The sequence below is a fragment of the Mytilus edulis genome, chromosome 13, assembly GCF_963676685.1.
Source record: "Mytilus edulis chromosome 13, xbMytEdul2.2, whole genome shotgun sequence".
In the NCBI taxonomy this organism is placed as follows: Eukaryota; Metazoa; Mollusca; class Bivalvia; order Mytilida; family Mytilidae; genus Mytilus; species Mytilus edulis.
Window position 1 is genome coordinate 15,739,951 of NC_092356.1, and position 26,056 is coordinate 15,766,006.

Below are 26,056 nucleotides of genomic sequence, written 5' to 3' on the forward strand. Positions count from 1 at the left end.
CAATAATCCCATGGGACCAAAAAAAATCCCATGGGATTTAACCAAAATCCCATGGGATAATGGTAAATCCCATGGGATTTTGCCCTGTCCCATGGGATATTGAAAATCCCATGTTTTTATAATTCAAATTGCAAAATAAATATGAAAGTAACTGTAGAAAACCAATGAAATTATTGAATCCCATGTAATTCTGCACATTTTGGTTATATACATGATATTGTAGCTCTTGTTTGAGGCGGCGGCGGATTTGCAAATGAGTGTTTTGCAAATTAAAAGTGTCCAGTGTTTTTCGGTCAAACTAACCAATGAATGTATATCTTAAATTAACAATATAGAATCAAATCATTTACCAATAAATGAGTTGAAGTTAAAGATTGTTGTTTGCATCTCCCGCAAAGGAGTGCAGTGGGATTTCCAGTGACACTAGAACAATAGAAAAGTCACTCTTCTTATGAAAGAGACAGAAAAGGTCTAAAAACAGGAGAGACAATTTACGCATAAAAACCGATATGCATAGGGATGAATATCTCTTAAAACACAAAACCATTATCTAACTTTTATACAACCACTATAAATAAAGTATATGTTAAAGCTAAATTTGTTAATATATGATTTTTTTATTGCCAAACATGCTGTTAATTGAACAACCTATTGTTCAACATAGGGGTGTGTAAAAAACTGCCAGATTTGACTGCATATTTTTCTTTTTTTTTGAAAAAAATATATATCAAACCTTAATAATGTAGCTTTCTGAGTATCCAATTTTTAACGTGTTTCGAAATGTAGTTTCGTCACAAGAATTTTTCAAAGTTGTGTCATTTTGTCTATATGAATGTCGGTAAATTCGTATGATCGAGCACACCGACAAGTATATCGTTGGGACAACTCGATATAATGTAATCAATATACGTGATGTGAAGTTTTATCAAAATCATCATCACATAATTGATCAACACATTATGTTTGAACAACATGAGTCCTACAATATAAGATTTTAAAGGTGCATATCATTTACATTCAACGTTTTTATTGGATTCTTTTTACTACAATGTGTGTAACCTCGAGGTTCAACGTTGATAGTAAAAAAAAAATCCCAGAAAATTTTTGAATGATATTGTAAATGATATGAACCTTCGAATTCTTATAATGTGTTACAGAAGATTATGCAATTTTATGATGTACAGGGGAGGGGGTAAGGGTTTTTCTTAAACAATATTATGATCCCAAATTTAATGAATTTTGTTGGCAATACTTTAATATAAACACTACATATAGCAAAGTATATGTTAAATTTCAATGTATTATTATTAGGAAAAATGTTTGACTCGGTAAAAAAAATCTTCCCCCTCCCCCCGTATTGCATGTAATGGTTGAAACCTAAGGGGTTCGCACTAACTGCCTAAAAGGGGCCCGCTCCAGTCTTGAATCAGTGATTTTGTTTACAATAAACAAAATATTGTCTCACACTGAAAGGGGCAGCCGGGCAACCTGCACAGCCCAGCTTGTCAAAACAACTAAGATTTACAAAACATTACCAACAAAAACCTTCAGTTGGGCAATATTACTGGAATCTGATTATCTCTACTGATAAATAATGCAACACTTATGACACAATTAAGTTTTGGAATGATTTTATTCACAAAGAATGTTTCTCATTGGTATACATTTCTATGCTCTCGTCTTTTCGGAGTTTATATTGGAAATTAAAAATTGCTGCATGAAAGAGACTAGCTCCACATTCCTATGCATATGATTGCCATATGTACGAGAATCATTCCATAAAACATCCGTTTGATATCCTTTCAATGCCAGACACTGTCTAGTGGTTTTTCTGCCACAATTACAAGGAAAACCTGGCTAAACTTGTGCTAAATCAAACACTTGAATCTTACATCGCTATTGATGTTAAGCAATTAGTTAAAAGGGCCATCCGGAACTGTTGGGGTTTATGACAGTCTTCCTTCCATACAGACCATCGCTGCAAAATAATTTGAACATTCAATTAGATGATTATAATATTATTTGGCAATCCAAAGAGAACCTGAAAATATTAGACCACAATGAACAGAGACCCCCAAAAAAGCCAATTTTACTTTACAAGGAAATTGAAAAAGTAGTTAGTTGCATGTCAAATCATCTTTTGGCTGTCGACAACAAATAAATAAAATCCAAATTTCGTAGCATTTCCCCCCCCTTTTTTTTTTACTAAATTTGTTCAAGGTATGGTGGTTTTACCCCTTTTCAGATTTCAGTATGTCATGTTGTATATCTTTTATAAATTAGATGAATTTCTAGCAAGTTTCTAGGATATTCTTTATCATTTGACAAAATACTATGCATCTGAATTAAATTGTTTACTATTTGAAAAAGCGCGCCTTCTTTTACTTTAATTTACTTCCCTTTATTTCACATAGCAACACAAATTAAAAACTGCCAATCTTTGCTGCATATCAATTTTTTCCACCGATAAAAATATATATCATGCAACATAATCAACTTTACAAATTAGGAGAAAATCAAGGTGTTCCGACCATTGGATAGTATTTAAAAAAAATAATAAAAGGATGGCATGATTACAAGTTTGAACCCTAACGACACTGAAAATCAAAAATTCACGCATTTACCTATCATATGATGATACAATGAGGTGATAAACTTAACAATAAATATTTTACCTGATTCGTAATCATATTCACATTATGTTGACACATCTTAGTTCGTTTGTGCTAGCTCATTTTTAACAAGCTAAACAATTACAGCGTCGTCCGTTTTTCTTTACCGATTACCTCTAGTCAGAAGAGCGCACTGTTTACAGGGGAGGTAATATTTTGTCACCAGTTCGCCCACTGAGTGGTGAGGGATAAGCAATTCCGTTCGGATAGCGAGTTAATTGACAAGTGAATTGATGTGGAAAGTGTGTGTTCACAGTTTCGGTATGCAAGTTATCCTGTGTTGTTCCTCGTAAAGATAATCATTTACATAATAGTACTATCGATGTGTCCCTGATTGCTCTCTAAAAACTGGTCTAACCTTAGGTTCACAAATAAAAAAGTCTTTTTCAGAAGGATTGAAATTCACCACCTAAAATAAATGGAGAAAACATAGAAACAAGACCAGAATAAATTCAAAGAAAAAAGTTGGATCAGTTTTTATTTTCATCACTCAGTCAATGATTTGAAGTTCTTTTAAATTCAAAAAAATATTGAAACCACAATAATGTCAAAGTTCTGTGCTGAATGTCCAAAAAGTGGACTATACCATCAAACAATGCTGGATGATAAGAAACTATTAATGTTTTGTGTTGAGGGATATTGTGAAAAAAATAGATTTACTTAAATAGCTACTAGTATGTTAAGCCTAACAATAGAGTTTTTATTGATTTCAAATGGCAAATAATTGTGTTTCAAGAAAGTATTCTATAATTCATGAATAAACATATATTGATACTTACATTATCTGCTTTGTTGTTTAAAAGTTTAGTTTTGAACAGTTAAAGAACAATATGCTAAATTAACATTTCCCAAGAAAAAAATATATTCAATTAAAAAGATTCATCTTATAATAATTTACTACCAAATAGAATACATTGTAACATACACATTACTGTTTATTTATATCTATATATTTACAATTAGAATCCCATAGGATTTTAATTTGTCCCATGGGATATTAAAAATCCCATGGGATAATAAAAATCCCATGGGATTTTTTTTGTCCCATGGGACAACAAATATCCCATGGGACTACAATAATCCCATGGGACCAAAAAAAATCCCATGGGATTTAACCAAAATCCCATGGGATAATGGTAAATCCCATGGGATTTTGCCCTGTCCCATGGGATATTGAAAATCCCATGTTTTTATAATTCAAATTGCAAAATAAATATGAAAGTAACTGTAGAAAACCAATGAAATTATTGAATCCCATGTAATTCTGCACATTTTGGTTATATACATGATATTGTAGCTCTTGTTTGAGGCGGCGGCGGATTTGCAAATGAGTGTTTTGCAAATTAAAAGTGTCCAGTGTTTTTCGGTCAAACTAACCAATGAATGTATATCTTAAATTAACAATATAGAATCAAATCATTTACCAATAAATGAGTTGAAGTTAAAGATTGTTGTTTGCATCTCCCGCAAAGGAGTGCAGTGGGATTTCCAGTGACACTAGAACAATAGAAAAGTCACTCTTCTTATGAAAGAGACAGAAAAGGTCTAAAAACAGGAGAGACAATTTACGCATAAAAACCGATATGCATAGGGATGAATATCTCTTAAAACACAAAACCATTATCTAACTTTTATACAACCACTATAAATAAAGTATATGTTAAAGCTAAATTTGTTAATATATGATTTTTTTATTGCCAAACATGCTGTTAATTGAACAACCTATTGTTCAACATAGGGGTGTGTAAAAAACTGCCAGATTTGACTGCATATTTTTCTTTTTTTTTGAAAAAAATATATATCAAACCTTAATAATGTAGCTTTCTGAGTATCCAATTTTTAACGTGTTTCGAAATGTAGTTTCGTCACAAGAATTTTTCAAAGTTGTGTCATTTTGTCTATATGAATGTCGGTAAATTCGTATGATCGAGCACACCGACAAGTATATCGTTGGGACAACTCGATATAATGTAATCAATATACGTGATGTGAAGTTTTATCAAAATCATCATCACATAATTGATCAACACATTATGTTTGAACAACATGAGTCCTACAATATAAGATTTTAAAGGTGCATATCATTTACATTCAACGTTTTTATTGGATTCTTTTTACTACAATGTGTGTAACCTCGAGGTTCAACGTTGATAGTAAAAAAAAAATCCCAGAAAATTTTTGAATGATATTGTAAATGATATGAACCTTCGAATTCTTATAATGTGTTACAGAAGATTATGCAATTTTATGATGTACAGGGGAGGGGGTAAGGGTTTTTCTTAAACAATATTATGATCCCAAATTTAATGAATTTTGTTGGCAATACTTTAATATAAACACTACATATAGCAAAGTATATGTTAAATTTCAATGTATTATTATTAGGAAAAATGTTTGACTCGGTAAAAAAAATCTTCCCCCTCCCCCCGTATTGCATGTAATGGTTGAAACCTAAGGGGTTCGCACTAACTGCCTAAAAGGGGCCCGCTCCAGTCTTGAATCAGTGATTTTGTTTACAATAAACAAAATATTGTCTCACACTGAAAGGGGCAGCCGGGCAACCTGCACAGCCCAGCTTGTCAAAACAACTAAGATTTACAAAACATTACCAACAAAAACCTTCAGTTGGGCAATATTACTGGAATCTGATTATCTCTACTGATAAATAATGCAACACTTATGACACAATTAAGTTTTGGAATGATTTTATTCACAAAGAATGTTTCTCATTGGTATACATTTCTATGCTCTCGTCTTTTCGGAGTTTATATTGGAAATTAAAAATTGCTGCATGAAAGAGACTAGCTCCACATTCCTATGCATATGATTGCCATATGTACGAGAATCATTCCATAAAACATCCGTTTGATATCCTTTCAATGCCAGACACTGTCTAGTGGTTTTTCTGCCACAATTACAAGGAAAACCTGGCTAAACTTGTGCTAAATCAAACACTTGAATCTTACATCGCTATTGATGTTAAGCAATTAGTTAAAAGGGCCATCCGGAACTGTTGGGGTTTATGACAGTCTTCCTTCCATACAGACCATCGCTGCAAAATAATTTGAACATTCAATTAGATGATTATAATATTATTTGGCAATCCAAAGAGAACCTGAAAATATTAGACCACAATGAACAGAGACCCCCAAAAAAGCCAATTTTACTTTACAAGGAAATTGAAAAAGTAGTTAGTTGCATGTCAAATCATCTTTTGGCTGTCGACAACAAATAAATAAAATCCAAATTTCGTAGCATTTCCCCCCCCTTTTTTTTTTACTAAATTTGTTCAAGGTATGGTGGTTTTACCCCTTTTCAGATTTCAGTATGTCATGTTGTATATCTTTTATAAATTAGATGAATTTCTAGCAAGTTTCTAGGATATTCTTTATCATTTGACAAAATACTATGCATCTGAATTAAATTGTTTACTATTTGAAAAAGCGCGCCTTCTTTTACTTTAATTTACTTCCCTTTATTTCACATAGCAACACAAATTAAAAACTGCCAATCTTTGCTGCATATCAATTTTTTCCACCGATAAAAATATATATCATGCAACATAATCAACTTTACAAATTAGGAGAAAATCAAGGTGTTCCGACCATTGGATAGTATTTAAAAAAAATAATAAAAGGATGGCATGATTACAAGTTTGAACCCTAACGACACTGAAAATCAAAAATTCACGCATTTACCTATCATATGATGATACAATGAGGTGATAAACTTAACAATAAATATTTTACCTGATTCGTAATCATATTCACATTATGTTGACACATCTTAGTTCGTTTGTGCTAGCTCATTTTTAACAAGCTAAACAATTACAGCGTCGTCCGTTTTTCTTTACCGATTACCTCTAGTCAGAAGAGCGCACTGTTTACAGGGGAGGTAATATTTTGTCACCAGTTCGCCCACTGAGTGGTGAGGGATAAGCAATTCCGTTCGGATAGCGAGTTAATTGACAAGTGAATTGATGTGGAAAGTGTGTGTTCACAGTTTCGGTATGCAAGTTATCCTGTGTTGTTCCTCGTAAAGATAATCATTTACATAATAGTACTATCGATGTGTCCCTGATTGCTCTCTAAAAACTGGTCTAACCTTAGGTTCACAAATAAAAAAGTTTCTGTGTATCAGCTTACTACTATTGAGGCCCCTCATGGGGGGTCCTAGTAATCACATAATCACCATTTTTTTGCCAATATAATCACATAATCATTAAATATTTGCTTATCTTTAGTAATCAAATAATCATAAACTAAAAATAGTCCTAGGTAATCAAATAATCATGAAATATTTGGCTTAATAATCAAATAATCATTAAAAAAACGGCCAAGTAATCACATAATCAAAAACCCCATGAGGGCCCTCACTATTGGTCGGGATTAATTGTATTATCGGACTATTAGTGTGTCAGACCAATGAGGTGTCGGACTAGTGGGGTGTCGGACTAACGGGGTGTCGGACTAGTGGGGTGTCGGACCAATGGGGTGTCGGACTAGTGGGGTGTCGGACTAACGGGGTGTCGGACTAGTGGGGTGTCGGACCGATGGGGTGTCGGACTAACGGGGTGTCGGAACATCGGGGCTGCCCCCTCCAGTTTACATGCAGGTAATTTCACTGAAACGTAGGTCAACATTTAATTGATAGGTGACAATCAGACATTTTTCCATTTGTTATCGGTGTAGGATCCAAAACTTTTCCTAAAAGGGGAAGGGGTCTGACTGACCTAAGCGAAGGGGGAGGCACTCTTTTTTTTTAATAGTCGTGCTTCAATGATTCCCTACATAATCAACCAATTTTTTCTCACAAAGAAAAGGGGGTGGTCTGCCTATGGTTATGACAACCTGAAGAAGGAGCGGTTGACCTTTTGATTCTAGTTGTTTTAAGGGGATGACGGCAATTTCAATATTTTTACGTCAAACACTACCCCCCCCCCCTTTTCAATGTGTCCTTTAAAAAGAGAAACAAGGGTTGATAGTATAAACACAACAGACAACACCAAGAAAGATGAGTAAGAAGTTATGGAATTTTATTGACTTGTCTTAATATTACTGATAGTTTTCCCAACCTATTCCAGCAGCTTGTCCTTTCACATTGTATATATTTAATATCATAGGAAGTGCCCCCACCCTTTGTGAACCAATTTGAGGGGTCTTCATTTGCATCACATGGTTAGGTTAACTTTTTAACATATGACATGTGCTGATGTGTGTTGTGTTAGTACTTACAAATTATGCCACCTGCTAGCCCCTGAGTCTGAGTGTACCTAACTGTTTATGAGGCATGCTATAAATGTCCCAAATCTACCTTCAATAATGTAGCTGCATATCTGTACTAAAAATACTGTGTTAAATGTAATCACAATTACAGACAATTTTGAAATGAATGCAAGGGCTGTATAGCCAGCCATGGTACAAAATGTAGTTAACTTCCATCATCAATGCTCCAGACTAAAAAATATTGATTCAATTTCAGATTATTTAAAATTTTCAAAATTGTATCTAGAGTGGGGCGCCCATATTCGCCAGGGACACAATTTCGCCGTTTTATGATTTTGAGGTGTAAAAACTTCAAAGGATGGCTGAAATGGAAGACATATACCGGTAAATGATATTATATAACAAATATGATTATTTTTTATAACTGAGACAAAATTGCGGAACCTACTGAAAAGGACCGAAAAACGGAGAACCATTTTCGGCCAATTTCCTGAAGAAAAAACACGAATTCAAAGAAGTACATGTATTTCTAAGTAATTCTTTGACTGAATGCCCCTAAATTTCAGTTCTTAACACCTTTGAAATGTCTGCTATTCATCTATTATGAAATCGATTTGATCAATGTTATTAAAAGCTGCAGTTATTTGATTTTAAATTGATGTGTAAAAACGGCGAATATGTGTCCCCCATTGACATAAAATCAGGTAATTTCAAACACCCTTTAATCTAACTTTTCTGATGATTATATTCAAACAAACACGTTTTCAAGCTTAAGAATATTTTGCATTTGAAGTTATCTTCATATAGAAATATCAGTATACTTCAAAAACATTCACACCTGAACAGAAACTGTAGAAAACATGAAAAGATGTGGCGAAAATGAGCACCTCACTCTACATCTATTCATATAATACAGAAAGGTTTTGAAGTTTTCTAGACTAGAAAATACAAATTTATACTCATTATACCACCGCTTTAAAAAAAAAAGGGGGGGTATACTGTTTTACCTCTGTCTGTCCTTCCGTCAGTCAGTCCATCCGTCCCATGAATATTTTTCTCAGGAACTACAACACAAGGATTTCTGAAATTTGGTTTCAGGATTTATCTAAGTCAGCTATACCGTGTGATGCGATTTCAGATTGATCACTTGACAACTTCCTGTTTACCGAACACTTGTATGATTTTACACATGATAGCCAAGTTGAAAATTTTCATCAAATTTTTCTCACAAACTACAATACAAGGATTTCTAAAATTTGGTTTCAGGATTTATATAAGTCAGCTTAACCGTGTGATGTGTTTTCAGATTCATCACTCGACAACTTCCTGTTTACCGAACACTTGCATATTTTTTCACTATTTATATTATCCACTTGTTGCTGGGGTATCATCAGTGAGCAGTAGCTCGCAGTTTCACTTGTTTGTACTTTAAATTGGTTAAAAGAAACTTATTACACAAAAAAAATTGTCACCTTAATGTACCCCTCATGCATGTCTTACATTTAAAGGGATATTTAAAAACATTGTCATGGAAGGTCATCTAACAGGTTGTTCTCAACCTGATTATGGTGCAATGTACATGTATTGCCTCCCTCTTGTTAAATATATTGGCTTTTATAATGATAAGCTCAATAGTTGGTCATACAATGTACATATGCTGCAGTTTATAGTAAGATGTACTTGTACTACTAGACTTCTTGACCTTGTGATTTATTGACCTATGTACATATATGCATGTAATACTGTAATCAAATTTGCATGTTCCTGTACTAGACTCTTTGACATTGCTCTTGTGATTTATTGACATACAAATTACATGTACATGTGTATGTTATTTGGTTTTTATGTTTAATACCTTAATACATGTACATCTATTCTATACTATTTATGTTATTGTAGCTGTAGTTCATCTGTGTCTGCAATATTATACATGTACATGTAATTTTGTCAGATGTGTATGTCTTTCTGAAGGGATGCAACTAACCACAGCTGAAAGTTTTATATGAATATGCTATGATTTTAATTTGATATGTCTGTCTAGCAGGGTTCTTAGTCTTGAATGCACAATGTTTTTGTTAGATATAGGTAGCTGTCAGTTATCTGCGAGTACTCTCAGATCTGTACCTAGTGTCTTTTTCTTGTCAGATAAAATGTACAAGTACCCGGCCATGACCAAAAAGGTCCACCTGTATTTTTGTGCATCTGATGAGTTGAGCCTTTTTCAACTGATTTTTATAGTTGTTTCTAATGCTGTACTGTTGAACCACTGTCCCAGCTTAGGGGGAGGGTTGGGATCCTGCTATCATGTTTACCCTTGCCATATTATGGATGTGTGTGTCTGTCCCAAGTCAAAAGCCTGTAATTCAGTGGTTGTCTTTTTTTTATGTGTTACATATTTGTTTTTCATTCGTTTTTTGTACCCAAGTTAGGCTGTTGGTGACATTCAGGGTCTTTTAAGAAGACTATGTGGTATGGGCTTTGCTCATTGCTGAAGGCTGTACATTGACCAATAGTGTCATTTTCATCTCTTGTGGAGATTTGTCTTAATATTGGCAATCATACCACATCTTTCTTTTTTTTATTCATCTGAATGTTTTTTTAGGGTCCCTAAAAGGATGAAGAATCTTCTTAATTTGAACTTGTGCAAATGTTAATATGTAGATAGACAACTACCATAAAACAAGAAACCAACAGATGAGTTTATAACGAAGACTACAGGTACAATATAATATTACATATTAACACATGATTAAGGCATAAATCTTAATATACCTTATATTGACTGTGTTTGAAAAATACACTGTTTTAGTAATTATTCTGCTCATTTTGGAGGTCATGATTTGCAAATAAACAAATATTTAAATTTGTATTTGTTTGATTTTGGCATAATAAAACAAAGTCAATGTTCAATTTTTTCTACTGTAAACACAATTTGTTTAATCTGAGTTTGCTAGTAGACTGAAGGTTACATGTAAATACACATGTCTGCTATATCATGTACAATTATTCATTAAGCTGCTACCCAACACCTGACTAAAATTAACTTGGCTCGTTCAATTTTCACAAAATTTTTACAAAATATTTACTTTGACCCTTTGAAATGAATACAAAAATTTCAAAAAACTTGAACCAATTGATTTCTGGGAAGAAATGGTTGAATATATTTCAGTTTGACAAACACTAGTTCGATCATTGAAAAGCTTAAAATTTCCTGAACAGTATAACATGATTAAAATGATTAACTGATTTTACAGAGTTATCTCCAGTATTTAAGGTACTACCTTAAATGAACAAAATATTATGTATATGTCATTCAGAAATTTTTCGATGTGAATACTATATAGCCTGACAACTGTCCATATCTTTTCAGATGATTAAAATGTTTATAAAAAGCTTTTATTAAAGTTAAAGATTATTGAAACTATCAATTTGATTATGATTCATAACATCTTCAAAAATCATTTGCTGATCTTTTACTTAAATATTGGTATATATAGTGTAAGATAATATTGTATACGTTATGCATGCATATCAAAACTTGTTATTTGTCATTACATTTGCTTTCGGATCTTTCAAAAACCACATTTACTTAATTTTTTTTTTTGGATTAGAATATAAATGAATTACCAATAAGTTGAATAACAGAATAATTTTGCATATTATTATCTTTCATTAAATGATTTGTGAACCCAGATTATTGGTCAAAACTTTTCGTCTCTACCACTTCCTAATCATTTCTTTCAGAAACAATATGAAGACGTGCAAAAAAGGAAATTTAAATCTTAAACCTTATATGCATTAATACCCAGAAAAAACTTTTAACTTTCTGCAGCTTACAACATGTACAATATACAGGTAATAATAATAAGTCTTTTACAGATGATAATTGTATTATCGAATTAAAATCAATATTGCAGCAATAAGTTTGTTATGAACAGTATTAGATTTATATCAATATAATGCAATTTCGATCCAAAAAAAATTTAAAATAAATTTCACAGTTCTTCAAATTATACAGTCTGGAGAGATTTTAATTTATATATTCCTTATTCTTCCATTGTCTCTATAATCTCCATATCGCTATCAAATTGTAAAAATTCTTCCCTTATTAAAGGGGTCTTTACTCTGGTACTTCTTCTATTATCTACCATGTCTACAGATGATTTAGTACATGTAGCATACTGGTGGAATTCAGCAGTGATTTGTTGGTTACATTGCTGCATATTTCTTTTTTCTTCCTTCTTCTGTCTCTTCCTCTCTCTTTCCTCTTCCTTTTCGGTGTCTCTTATTTCTCTGTCTCTTTTCTTTCTTTCTCTTTCTTCTTTCTTTGCTTCCTTCAAAACTTCAGCTTCTTCCTTTTTTCTAGCTCTTTCTGTTTTTCTTTCTTCTTTTTCTTCTGCCAACTTTACTGCCTCATCACGCTTTGACTGTAGTTTTTGAAGCATTTCATCCCCTGTTATTACCCTGGCTTCTGTAATGATTTTACTAGAAGTTTTTTTTGCTAGAGATGGATTTGCTGGAGGTAACAGCACATCTGCTAAACTTCTTGGAATTAAGTTTTTTGTTACAAGGGGATTTTCAGTTGGTTCATTTATGCTCATCTCTATTTCTTTAACATAGGAGATAGTGTTGCCACAACAGTGACAAAGAATTGTTGATTCCTGGAGCTCTGTAAAAGAAAAAACTCGAGGTACAAAAATGTAGAATTTAACAAAAGATTAAATAACTCAGAAGTTAATGGGCAAGCAAGAATAACACTATTGAAACTATTTATTTGTTGCTGTGTTACATTTTTTTGTTTAATTATTTTTTTGTATAGGCCTAAAAAAAAAGATATGTGTTTCCAGTAACATCATTTTGAAAAATAGGGTCGGTAGGTCGGATTTTTTTTTTTTTTTTTGACATCAGAAATGAAATCCGGAAAATTATCATGGTTTTTCCAAGTCCGGATCCGTAATCACATGGCAAAATCAAATGACAAAACACATCTAAAATGAATGGACAAGAACTTCCCACCTCTAAACAGTCAGCAATATTCTTGACTTTTTTTTTCAAAACTACCTCCACCCTTTTTTATTCGAAAATATGCGTAATTTTCATCAAATTGGGAATTTTGGAATAAACGATGAATTTGACTGAAACTTCAATTTACAGACTCCATTTCAAGAGTCAAACCCTGCTTTGAAATAAAACCTCTTTTTGTCAGTGATGATACATGACCAGACCCTCAAATCTGCACCTACAGTAATTTTAGGCAAGAAAAAAAGTTAAAATGAGTGTTTGTCAGTTTGAATTCATGCACAATTAGTACTGAGACTGCACTGTTAGGGAAAAAAGTTGTTTTTGGGAATATTTTAAGCCATTTTTTTTTCAAATTGGGATTTTCCTCCAGGGGAAAAGCCTTTTTCTCCATTAATATAAGGCAAACAATATCACTGCTTAACAATATGTATTCATGTATGGGATAAGGCCATAATAAATAATAGGTTTGTTTGCCCAAACGTACCTACCCAGAAAAAAGCTGCCTACTCAAATTCTTTTATTGTCCTAATTTGAAGAAGTTTTTTTTTTAATCAAATAGGCATGAAGACTAATAAACATCTGATACTTCAATTTCTTTTTGCCTACCTACCTACCCACTGTCTCAACCTTTATGTAGGGTTTGGGCAAACCAAAATATTTTTAAGTATGGCCTAAGGCCTTAATTAATATATTGTTTGTTTTTCCCAAATCCCGATTCTACGAAGCCAGGTGTGGGTAGGTATGGAAATAATTTTATTTTTTCCAAAAAGCTTGAACATTATCGGACAATCCTGCAAGCCTGAAAATCAGAAATGAATAAAATAATATTCGATTTAGTTATGACAATAAAATTTTATTATGAGTAGCACCATTTTTGCAAGGTTTGTCGGGATTTTGGAAACAAACAATATTTTATTTCAGGCCTAATATAACAAATCAAATGAAATAAATAGTTTACCATTACTGGTGATTGTTGTTGTATCTACATCTGTAGTTTCTTTATTTGTCTTTTCAGATTTGTTGAAGTCGGCGGGCGCAAGTTGTGAATTTGGAATTATGGATCTGTCTACAGGATACATTCCTGATTTCCTGAAAGACTCTTTGACCCTTGCTAGTGTTGTAGTCTGGTCAATTGCAGTGCTGCAAATAAAAATGATACCCATTACTGAAGAAAAAGTGTAAGTTGCATGTTCTTGTCAGTGTTTATATATGTTACAGAAATTAGATTATACAGTTCATGTGAAATTGAAGTTTGAAGTCTGCTGACAAAAAACTGAAAATCAGTAAGTATTTAACACCATTAACTTAAAAAATACTTGTTGAGGCCAAATATAAATATATACTGCAGCTGTCCTATTTGAGCAGTCAAATTGCATTGACTGTATATTTATATGTCATATACAGTCCATGACCGTATATCACCTTGTTTATGAGGTTGACAATGCGTTTCCGTAGAATTTTATTTATGACGTCAATAAAACATACAGGTTTGGGAAATTTTACGTCGTTCGCTCCAAATTTAAAAATGATTGTTTTTACACTAAATACTTCATTTAAAACACTTATATGAGTTGCAGTATATAAAGGATAACCATACATAAATATATGAATCAAACTTGCATAATGTTAGTTTTGTATTGCTGTTCTTCATCATAAAGTTATATTGCCTCTTAATATGAAACAAAACCAAAATTGAGATATGTTAGATATTCATGTATTTTGGATTCCAACTTGTCATAAATTTACCTTACTGATATGGAAAAACGATAGATTTTATATAGATATCAGATTAAATTTGTTACGCAGTGTGCCTATACAGAATTAATAATGGAAAAAAACATAAGCAAGTGGTGTTATAGCAAAATCAGGATAAATTCGTTACACAGTGTGCAATTGTCCTAATACGGAATTTATCGGGTCTCGCTTTCTGCCTGTTTCTAAGCCTTGTACAAATAACATTGATATTTCGAGACAATGTATGGTTATTCTATGTGTGTGGTTCCAGTTACATACTTTTAAAAAATTAGGTCGGTAGGTCGGCAAATAATTTTTTATTTATTTTTATTTTTGAATGTCAAAATCTGGAAAAAATTGTGTGTTTACCGAAATTGTTTCCAGTATTATACACACCCCAACCGGAAGTCCACCATTTTTAGATATGTTTTGTTGTAAAATAAACAGTCATGATATGTTTTTAGTTAATTTTGTTGCATTCTGTTATGAATTGTTACATTTTAGCCATATCAGATACTTGTGATGGAAATTCAGATGACAGAAATCTATGAATTTAATTATTTTAATTCCCAATCCTCAAAATTTGATTGCTTGAAAATTCGGTTGTACCAAAAAAATACATAAACATATAATCCAAGCATATGTACATGTAAATACCTTAATAAAGCAGGAAACTTGGCTTTGCCTATGGTGGCACACTTGTTCAGGTTTCCCAAGGTAACTGATAATTGGTTCACTTTTTCTTTTAGAGGTCCAAAGATGGCAACATCCAGTGGCTGCAGCAGATGTGTAGTATGAGGTGGTAAACCAATGATGTGAATGTTGTTAGCTTTGGCCTTCTCTATCAGGTCAATACTGATATGGGAATCGTGGTTATCAAAAATCAGCAGTACTGGTCTTCTTGTTCCACAGAATGGTATGAAAACTTTGTCGAACCAGTTTTCAAACAACTCGGTATCCATGTACCCGGATTCAGAGGATCCATATAACCAGTTATCTGGAACACCATCCTTAAAGCTCCTATGAGGCAGGCAACCATCAAAAATCAGAAATGAAGGGAGGACATGTCCATCCGCTGCTATGCACATGTGAACTGTAATGTGACCATGGACTAATACTTTTTGTTGGTAGCTGTGTGACCCTTTTAGTGTTAAAACTTTTTCCTTACTTTTTTCTTTACCACTGAAGCCAGACTCGTCACAGTTAAATATCTGGTTGGGTTTATTTGTTAATCCTAAAGAGTCGACTGTGTCCACTAGCAACTTGAAATATTGGTCAACCACAGTGACATTAGACATGCGTCTCCTGGCTTTGTCCTGCTGTTCTGGTAACTTTTCCGACAATTCAAGGTGTCTGTTTAGAAGTTTGTTGACCCATTTGTTACTAGGACCTTTTTCCATATTGAATAAAGTTGATCTACCTGATTTCTCAATGATAGAAATTACGAATGCTTTTAACATTCTTCTTGTCAAAGGAAAACCTCTCTCTGCCATATACTTGACGTAGTTTATTAAAGATGTTTCTTCCTCATCTGTCAGCATCTTTGAAGGTCCATTCAAATGGTTGTCATACTTTCCATTGACATGGTCTGATATGGTTGTCCTTGGTACCCCATATTCTGTAGCTGCTTTAGAAATACTTAATTTGTTTGAATTTACTGCACCAATGGCCTTATCAAGGGACTCCTGCAGGTATTGCTTTTTTTGTGGCATCCTTAAAAGTAAAGATAAATACATTTGTATATTTTGATAAAAGGTCAATGAAGGCATATATATATATGAAGATTTAATCTACAGAATAAATTTCTAAGGACACAAGAAATATAATTGCCAATGAGAAAACTCTCCACCAAACCAGACTTTAACAATGAGCAAACCCAATTTAGATTGTAAGCAAAATAAAATAGTGCTTGAATAATTATTGTCAAGTCTGCCAAAAACTCACAGAAAGCTTGGCATATAGATAGTTACAACAGTGGTGTACAAGCTAACTGCTTTTTATCTTAGAAGGTGAAAGACCTGGATGCTTCATACTTTGTATATAGATGCCTCATGTTACGAATTTTCCATCTCACATTTATATTAACCTCATTTTCCTGGTTCAATGGTTAAAGTTTAGTTTTTATACGACTGCAAAAATTGATTTTTTTTTGTCTTATATCATTTATATTGTTATCACGTTTCTGTCGTCGTATTTGTCTGTGGGGTCCGATTACTTTTAGTTTTCGCTCTCGAACTTTAGTAAAAGTGAATAGAAATTTTAACACAAGATTTATGGCCTTAAAAGGAAGGGTGGGATTGATTTAGTAAGTTTTGGTCCCAACAGTTTAGGAATAAGGGGCCAAAAAGGGCCCAAATAAGTATTTTTAGCTCACCTGGCCCGAAGGGCCAAGTGAGCTTTTCTCATCACTTGGTGTCTGTCGTCGTTAACTTTTACAAAAATCTTCTCCTCTGAAACTACTGGGCCATGGCTAAAAATAGAACATAGGGGTAAAACGCAGTTTTCGGCTTATAACTCAAAAAGGGCCCAAATAAGTATTTTTAGCTCACCTGGCCCGAAGGGCCAAGTGAGCTTTTCTCATCACTTGGTGTCTGTCGTCGTTAACTTTTACAAAAATCTTCTCCTCTGAAACTACTGGGCCACAATCATCATTGGGGTATCTAGTTTATAAAATGTGTGGCGTTACCCGCCAAACCAACCAAGATGGCCGCCATGGCTAAAAATAGAACATAGGGGTAAAACGCAGTTTTCGGCTTATAACTCAAAAACCAAAGCATTTAGAGCAAATCTGACATGGGGGTAAAATTGTTTATCAGGTCAAGATCTATCTGCCCTGAAATTTTCAGATGAATCAGAGAACCTGTTGTTGGGTTGCTGCCCCTGAATTGGTAATTTTAAGGAAATTTTGCTGTTTTTGGTTATTATCTTGAATATAATTATAAATAGAGATAAACTGTAAGCAGCAATAATGTTCAGCAAAGTAAGATTTACAAATAAGTCGACATGACCAAAATGGTCAATTGACCCCCTAAGGAGTTATTGTCCTTTATAGTCAATTTTAAACAATTTTATTAAAATTTGTAAATTTTTACTACCGGTAACATTTCCCACAGAAACTACTGGGCCAAGTTCATTATAGATGGTGATAATTGTAAGCAGCAAGAATGTTCAGTAAAGTAAGATGTACAAACATATCACCATCACCAAAACAAAATTTTGTCATGAATCCATCTACTTCCTTTGTTTAATATTCACATAGACCAAGGTGATCGACACAGGCTCTTTAGAGCCCCTAGTTTGGTTTTGGCACTATAAATTTAGTTTAAGTAAATAGAGATTTATGAAATTTTGACACAAGGTTTGTGACTATAAAAGACAGGTTGGAATTGATTTTGGAAGTTAAGATTCAAACAGTTAAGAAATTAGGGGCCAAAAAAGGGCTCAAATAAGCATTATTCTTGGTTTTTGCACAGTAACTTAAGGATGTACTTAGGTGAGGTTTTAGAATTTGTGCCAATGCTTGTACTCCTTGGTGTTTTTCCATACAATACAATGTGAAATATTTTGCCCCATAACACCCATTTATTTTAAGACTAAATAGCTCATGAAAGGTCATCTACCAAAATTTTAGGAGATTCTTAATTTTCTTTCTTTTGTTTTGAGACCTAATAATACCAATGCAAATAAAAGGTAGAACTCAGAGTCGGCCTTTTCCGGCAATATTTTAAATTTCGAATATCTCGAAAAGGAGGTCCATGACCTATCAATATTTTTAACTTAATTTTATCCTTAGTTGATGCTCTACCAGCTTATAGTATCAATTTTAACTTCTTACTGTGTATGTAGATTCTTGATTGTTGGTCCCATTTTCAAATTGGTCTACATTAAGGTCCAAAGGGTCTAAAATTAAACTTAGTTTGATTTTAACAAAAATTGAACCCTTGGGGTTCTTTAATATTTTGAATCTAAAAATATACTTAATTATTGGCCCAGTTTTCAATTTGGCCCAAATCGAGGTCCAAAATTAAATTTTGTTTGATTTCATCAAAAATTGAATAATTGGGGTTCTTTGATATGCCAAATCTAACTGTGAATGTAGATTCTTAATTCTTGGTCCTGTTTTCAAATTGGTCTACATTAAAGTCCAAAGGGTCCAAAATTAAATTAAAAGTTTGATTTTAGCAAAAATTGAATTTTTGGGCTTTGATATGCTGAATCTAAACATGTACTTGGATTTTTATACGACCGCAAAATTTAAAAAAAAATTTGTCGTATATTGCTATCACGTTGGCTTCGTTGTCCAAATACTTTAAGTTTTCGCGTTTTTGCACTCTAACTTTAGTAAAAGTGAATAGAAAATTATGAAATTTTAACACAAGGTTTATGACCACAAAAGGAAGGTTGGGATAGATTTTGGGAGTTTTGATCCCAACATTTTAGGAATTAGGGGCCAAAAAGGGCCCAAATAAGCATTTTCTTGTTTTTCGCACAGTAACTAGTTTAAGTAAAAAGAAATCTATGAAATTTTGACACAAGGTTTATGACCACAAAATGAAGGTTGGGAGTTTTGGTTTTAACAGTTTAGGAATTGGGGGCCAAAAAGGGGTCCAAATAAGCATTTTTCTTGGTTTTCGCACCACAACTTGAGTATAAGTTAATAGAAATCTATGAAATTTGAACACAGGGTTTATGACCACAAAAGGAAGGTTGGTATTGATTTTGGGAGTTTTGGTCCTAACAGTTTAGGAATTAAGGGCCAAAAAGGGGTCCAAATAAGCATTTTTCTTGCTTTTCGCACCATAACTTTAGTATAAGTAAATAGAAATCTATGAAATTTAAACACAAGGGTTATGATCATAAAAGGAAGGTTGGTATTGATTTTGGGAGTATTGGTCCTAACAGTTTAGGAATAAAGGGTCCAAAATTAAACTTTTGTACTTAGATTTTTTATTATTGACCCAGTTTTCAAGTTGGTCCAAATCGGGGTCCAAAATTAAACTTTGTTTAATTTCATCAAAAATTAAATAATTGGGGTTCTTTGATATGCCAAATCTAACTGTGTATGTAGATTCTTAATTTTTGGTCCCGTTTTCAAATTGGTCAACATAAGGGTCCAAAATTAAACTAAGTTTGATTTTAACAAATTTATTTCTTGAGCTTTGATATATGCTGAATCTAAACATGTACTTAGATTATTGATTATGGGCCCAGTTTACAAGTTGGTCCAAATCAGGATTCAAAATTATTATATTAAGTTTTGTGCAATAGCAAGAAATTTTCAATTGCACAGTATCCAGCAATAGCAAAAAATCTTCAATTGTACAGTATTGTGCAATAGCAAGAAATTTTCAATTGCTCAGTATTGTTCAATAGCAAGTATTATGGCATTGGTTGTAATAGTATTGGCAGATCTCATTTCTATTGATGATATTTGACCCCATTCCCTCATTCATGGTCCATGGAATGCCATTTTTATTTCCACCAAAACACGATGGTACATGCGTCAATGAAGCAATGTAATTTTCGTGGTGAAGTTTGTTTCATAGAAACTAAACAATAAGTCGACTATATTGTGTGTAGGACTACATGTATTTCCTGTATTGTTTATCTAACCTTGGCCTCTTATTCTTGTAAATGTTGTTGTAAAGCTTTATATGTTAAGGAATGGTTATTAAAGGAGACTGACATATTAGTGAAAGATGAAATATGGTCACTTTACATGGTTTTAAAACCACTATAACGACCAGGTTGTGCCATTAATCAATTGTTAACAAACTTGCTCATTCACACTTCTTTATTGGTAATAATACGACTAACTGTTGTTCATATTGGTGTGACTGAAACCCAACAACATAACCAAGACATTTAGCATTCAGATTTCCAGTTAATAACTAGTTCATATCGGTGTATGTTCCGAAAGCGAGCTAATTGATTGTCTATATTGGAGTTTTTTGGTGGGTACGTTTCACAGACCCCACAAATATTCACTCTAAAGCTCGACATAGGGATAGTGATCCGGTGGTGGCGTTAGCTAACTGTTTAAATTTGTGAAGGTGGAAGACCTGGATGCTTCATACTTTGTATATAGATGCCTCATGTTACGAAGTTTCTGTCAGTCACATGTCAAATGTCCTTGACCTCATTGTCATGGTTCAGTGACTTCTTGAAAAAAACTTCACATTTTTTGTAATGTTGAATTCTCTCTTATTATAAGTAATAGGATAATTATATTTGGTATGTGCGTACCTTGCAAGGTCCTCGTGCCCTTCGGACAGTTTTCACTTTACCTCGACTTTATTTCATGGATCAGTGAACAAGGTTAAGTTTTGGTGGTCAAGTCCACATCTCAGATACTATAAGCAACAGGGCTAGTATATTCGGTGTATGGAAGGACTGTAAGGTGTCATCTGACCTTGACCTCATTTTCATGGTTCAGTGGTTATAGTTAAGTTTTTGTGTTTTGGGCTGTTTTTCTCCTACTTTATCCAATAGGTACACTATATTTGTTGTATGGTATGATTATAGGGTGTACATGTCTAGCGTGCAGATGTCATCTGCCTCATTTCATTGTTCAGTTGTCAAAGTTAAAGTTTTTGAGTTTTGGTCTCTTCATCTAATACTACATTGTATCAGCCATAGGTAAACTATATTTGGTGTATAGAAATATTTTATGATCTATAAGTCAGTGGCGCAGGTTTTGTTTGACCGTGACCTCATTTTCACTGTCTACTGATAACGAAGTGTTAAGATTTGGTGTCTTGGTCTATTTTTTTCTAACTTTATGTGACCGTATTAATAAAGCTTTATACTTAGCACTATCAACATAATATCAATGATTAATAAAGAAGGCGAGACATTTCAGCGTGTGCACTCTTGTTGTAATTTTTAACCGGATTTTTGTGACAAAAATGTCGGTTATTGATTTGGGGATGTACGGCGGGCGGGCGGGAATCAAATGTTGTCCGTGCATTAACTCATGAACCGTTCAACCAAAGCTTTTAAAATTTTAATATGTTGTTACTGACAACTAAATGAAGGTCAAGTTCAATAATGGCGATTTTGACTTTTACCGTTCAGGAGTTATGGTTCTTGAAAGATTGAAAAATGGAGTTTACAGTCGTGTCCGTGCATTTACGCATGAACTGTTCTACCTAAGCTTCCCAGATTTTCATATGTTGTTACTGATGACAAAATGGAGGTCAAATTCAATAATGGCGATTTTGACTTTTACCGTTCAGGAGTTATTGTTCTTGAAAGATTGAAAAATGGAGTTTCCAGTCGTGTCCGTGCATTTACGCATGAACTGTTCTACCTAAGCTTCCCAAATTTTAATATGTTGTTACTGATGACAAAATGGAGGTCAAGTTCAATAATGACGATTTTGACTTTTACCGTTCAGGAGTTATGGTTCTTGAAAGATTGAAAAATGGTGTTTCCAGTCGTGTCCGTGCATTTTCTCATGAACCATTCAACCAAAGCTTTTAAAATTTTTATATGTTGTTACTGATGGCAAATTAAAAGTCAAGTTCAATTATGACGATTTTGACTTTTACTGTTCAGGAGTTATGGTTCTTGAAAGATTGTGAAATGGGGTTTCCATTCACGTTGTTGCATTTACTCATGAAGCATTCAATCTAAGCTTTTCAAATTTTAAGATGTTGATACTGATGACAAAATGGAGGTCAAATTTGATATTGACGATTTTCACTTTCACCATTCATCAGTAATGGTTCTTGTGATATTGCCAGGACACAAATAAATATTAATAAATCCGGTTTGCTGTCGTTGTGACAGCCTCTTGTAATAACTTTCTTTAAACATTATGGATTTCTACCAAACTAGGACATGCAGAAGCTTGTTTATGATGATAAGATGGTATCTAGAAGTAAACTTTGTGAAAATAAAATTCCATTTCTTCCGTATTTTACTTATAAATGCACTTAGTTTTTCTGCGGGAAAACATTACCTTCACCCTGTGGTTAAAGTTTTGTTTCGCCTTGCTGGAGTTGAAAAGCGAGACGGGTATGCTTTTGTCGGCGACGGCGTCAACAATGTATTAGTTTGTGATTAGGTCTAGTTTATGGTGAACCACAAGTGGTAGGTCAATCATATTTGGTATGCAGTTGTATAATATTAAAAAGAAGATGTGGTATGATTGCCAATGAGCATACCACATAGTCCGCTATAAAAGGCCCCGATAAGACTAATGTAAAACAATTCAAACGAGAAAACTAATATTGCCACATCTCATTTCCATGGGGGATTATTTGGCCCTACTCCCTCAGTCATGGTCTATTGACTTAAAAACTTTTGCTTATTTTATATGTATTATTTTGTGATTAGGTCAGTTTATTGGGCACCACAAGTGGTAGATCAATGATATTTGGTCTGCAGTTATTTCAGCATTGGCATATCTCATTTGCATGGACATAATTAGGCTCCGCCCCCTTAGTCATGGTCTATTCACTTTGATTTTTTTCTTGTTTGTCATGTATTCGTTTGTAGATTAGGTCAGTTCAAGGTGAACCATTAGTGGTACGCCAATGTTGATTGGAGTTTGTTTAGCCATGTTTCATTGACTTGGAATATTTGCATAACTTGTGTAAGATGTTAAAGCATTGCTATTTTTATTTCAACATTTTCGTATCGAAATTAAAAAAGGCGACACATATCTCTGATAACAGCTTATTAAAACTTTAATAACTTTCTTAAACTATCCTTGGTCCTTGTTGGTTTGTGCCAAACTTGGACAAAAGCTTGTCTATGTCGTATGATCATAAGAAAGTATCCAGAGGTAAATTTTGTAAAACGATAAATCAATTTTGTTCGTATTTTACTTTAAATGCGGAACCCTTACAAATTTTTAGGTCTTCTCCTCTAGTTCATATTGGAGCGTTTTATGCTGTTTTGTGTACTCATCTCGCTGTTGTTGTATGTTATGATTGCATGTTGTACTTTTTCGTTGGAGTTTTTTTGATGGTTGTACTCGGAAGCCTTTAAAAGCCTCTAATGTTTTACTTATACATGTTATACAAATTGTGACCTGAATGGACAGTTGTCTCATTGGTAATCTAGTCACATTTTTTTCATATCTATGAGCATTTAATGTGGTATACAAAGTCCGTTTTAAAAGCGGGGGACTTTCTATACTAACTGGACTGAGTACTTTAAAAAACGATGCACAAATATTAAAATTATCGACTGATCTCGGCCGAGCTAATATTGGTATAAAAAGTCCCAGTTTGAAAGAAACCGTTGTTTGTTTCCTTGATGTAAGTACTGTATTCTGGTCTATTTGTTCGATGATATGGCTTCTCTGTACGTCATTTTTTTCGATGTAGACCTTTGTGTTGGAGTTGACATGATGATGGTTAAAAGAAGAAAGAGTATAAGTGCTAGTTCTCCCACTCTATATGAAAGTCACAATTTGTAAACCATTAAAGGCCAAACGGACGGCTGTTGATACAAACGTTTGGCTGCCGCTATAATGCAAGCCTTAAAAATCCACAGAAAATGACTAGTGTAAAACCTTCAAAACAAGAAAACTAACTCTGGTACACCCACATTTCGCTAGTTCAGTGATAAGCTCTTGGAAGCCTCCCGAATTATTTTTCATAATTAATCAAATGTTTGTTACTGAAAACACAGAATTTAAACTGGAAGTACATAAACAAAGAATATGGTATCAGTAGCGTATCCAAAGAGGGGGTGGGGTGTTAAACACTTATTTTTGCCATTTTTTCTGCATTTGAATATGTGGACAAACAGTTAGACACCCCCCCCCCCCCCCCAAAAAAAAAAATACACACATTTTAAAATGGGTGGGATAGGTATGACTTGCAACTCTTTATAATAGATAAAAAGCAATGCCAAACGTCAAGTAATTCCGTCCATGTACAGGTTAACGAATTTAACGAATTTTGTGTACATTGGTTGTGAATATCCCTTATACACCCCTTAAAAGTAACAAGTGCTTGCTTGCTAATACAAAGATGTGACGTAATATCATAACAATGGCCTTGACTTTAAGCGTTGCAGTTTGTAAACAATGCTGGAGACGTACGATTTTATTCTTAAATGTGCATGATTTATGTTGTACAACCTGCAAAGGCAGTCTGGATTAATTTAGGAATAACATTTGTGAATTCCAAAATGTAAGTCAATATATTATTTTGTTATTAAAATCTCTTTTCTGGAAGGGAAAGCGTAATATGGTGTTTCAAATCAAGTAATGCAATGAATCAAATTTGTAGAATATAGGATACAGCAGATATATCTTTAATGTTTTCAATCTAAATGTTATATTATGTGTTCAAATATACGAAATAACATTTTCAACATCATTATCAAGTAGGAACAACCCGAAAATACAGCCACAAAAAGCAATATACAACGTCATTCAGCAACCATTTTTGCATCCCAGGTAAAAATCGGATAAAATGGCTCCCATTGAGAATCTTGGATGACAACAATTTTTATAAAATAAATTTGTATTCAAAATCGTGAAATGAATGGCTGAAACGATTCCCAAATGACGAACAGGGTTCTCGAAAATATGTAAACAAACCTTTTTTTGGTCAGTTTCTATTTATTTTTGCTACAAAGGATTCCCCCGTCTGAACATGCGATGCGAGGGTTAAAAAAAAAGTGATTTTTGACAAATAAATAACCAAAAACTGATACTTACTGAACTAAATTTTGTCAACAACTTCTTGATGCTTGTCCGTTAAAAAACACGATGACGTCATCGGATTGACCACGACGTTTCGCGGAAAAAATGCAAATGACGGTAACTGGTAACTGACGGTAACTGGTCGTCGACCAGTATAGCAACAAATCATTTACGGCAAACATACTAAACTTATTGACTACGTTATGTTTTATAGACTTTCGTTTTGATTTTCCTTGGAAATCGGTATTTACTTTATGACTTTACTTAAATAAATGTCTCGATTCCGTTAATAGATCGAATGGACAATTCAAACTTACTCACAAGTCGACACCGACCACACCATGACTGGTGGATAACAAAGATGGCGACAGGGGCTAGTCGAAACATTTTACCAGTGTAGAAATTTTTGTATTTTTTTGGATTTCAACTGAAAGATGTCACAGCAAACAAGTACAGTATGTTCCCATATGTTATTTGAAATCAATTCATCAACAAAAACAATATTTATTAATGGCAAGTAGTAGTAAGAAGAAGAATAAACGAAAACGAAAACAAACAGGGTCGCCGTTTTCAAACAAAAAGAAAAAGATGGCTGACAAAAAAAACTCAAAGAACTCAAAGAGTAAAGAACAAAGCCCAGCTTGCTCCATACCTCAAACACCACAAACTAACCAGGAAACGAGCCAGTCACCCTTAACCAGTAATGTTTATTCTGCTGCCCACCAAACATT

At 33.5% G+C, this 26,056-nt stretch overlaps 1 protein-coding gene and 1 long non-coding RNA gene across 3 annotated transcripts; one reads left to right on the forward strand and one right to left on the reverse strand.

Annotated features, from left to right (window-relative positions):
• The first annotated feature begins 7,268 nt into the window (after window positions 1-7,268).
• On the forward strand, window positions 7,269-15,820 carry LOC139501593 (uncharacterized). The gene is made up of 6 exons (XR_011658610.1): window positions 7,269-7,286; window positions 10,500-10,615; window positions 11,642-11,752; window positions 12,518-12,587; window positions 13,935-14,097; window positions 15,403-15,820. It is a non-coding gene; the product is annotated as an uncharacterized lncRNA (long non-coding RNA).
• On the reverse strand, window positions 11,759-25,403 carry LOC139501592 (uncharacterized). 2 transcript variants are annotated; one of them, XM_071290708.1, is made up of 4 exons: window positions 25,341-25,403; window positions 15,311-16,366; window positions 13,878-14,059; window positions 11,759-12,566 (listed from the first exon to the last, which is right to left on the reverse strand). In XM_071290708.1, the coding sequence occupies exons 2-4, from the start codon at window positions 16,363-16,365 to the stop codon at window positions 11,944-11,946; spliced, it is 1,860 nt and encodes a 619-aa protein (XP_071146809.1). In that variant the 5' UTR covers window position 16,366; window positions 25,341-25,403; the 3' UTR covers window positions 11,759-11,943. The 2 variants fall into 2 exon arrangements, with proteins under 2 accessions (XP_071146809.1, XP_071146807.1); XM_071290706.1 differs by lacking the exon at window positions 25,341-25,403 and having other exon boundaries at window positions 15,311-16,563.
• Window positions 25,404-26,056: the final 653 nt, after the last annotated feature.

Coding starts and splice junctions, on each gene's coding strand:
- LOC139501592 (XM_071290706.1), bottom strand. CDS start 16,422: ATGCCTTCATTGACCTTTTATCAAAATATACAAATGTATTTATCTTTA. Junction 14,060..15,310: donor AAGTTTCCTGCTTTATTAAG/GTATTTACATGT, acceptor TTTTATTTGCAG/CACTGCAATTGACCAGACTA. Junction 12,567..13,877: donor AACAACAATCACCAGTAATG/GTAAACTATTTA, acceptor TTTCTTTTACAG/AGCTCCAGGAATCAACAATT.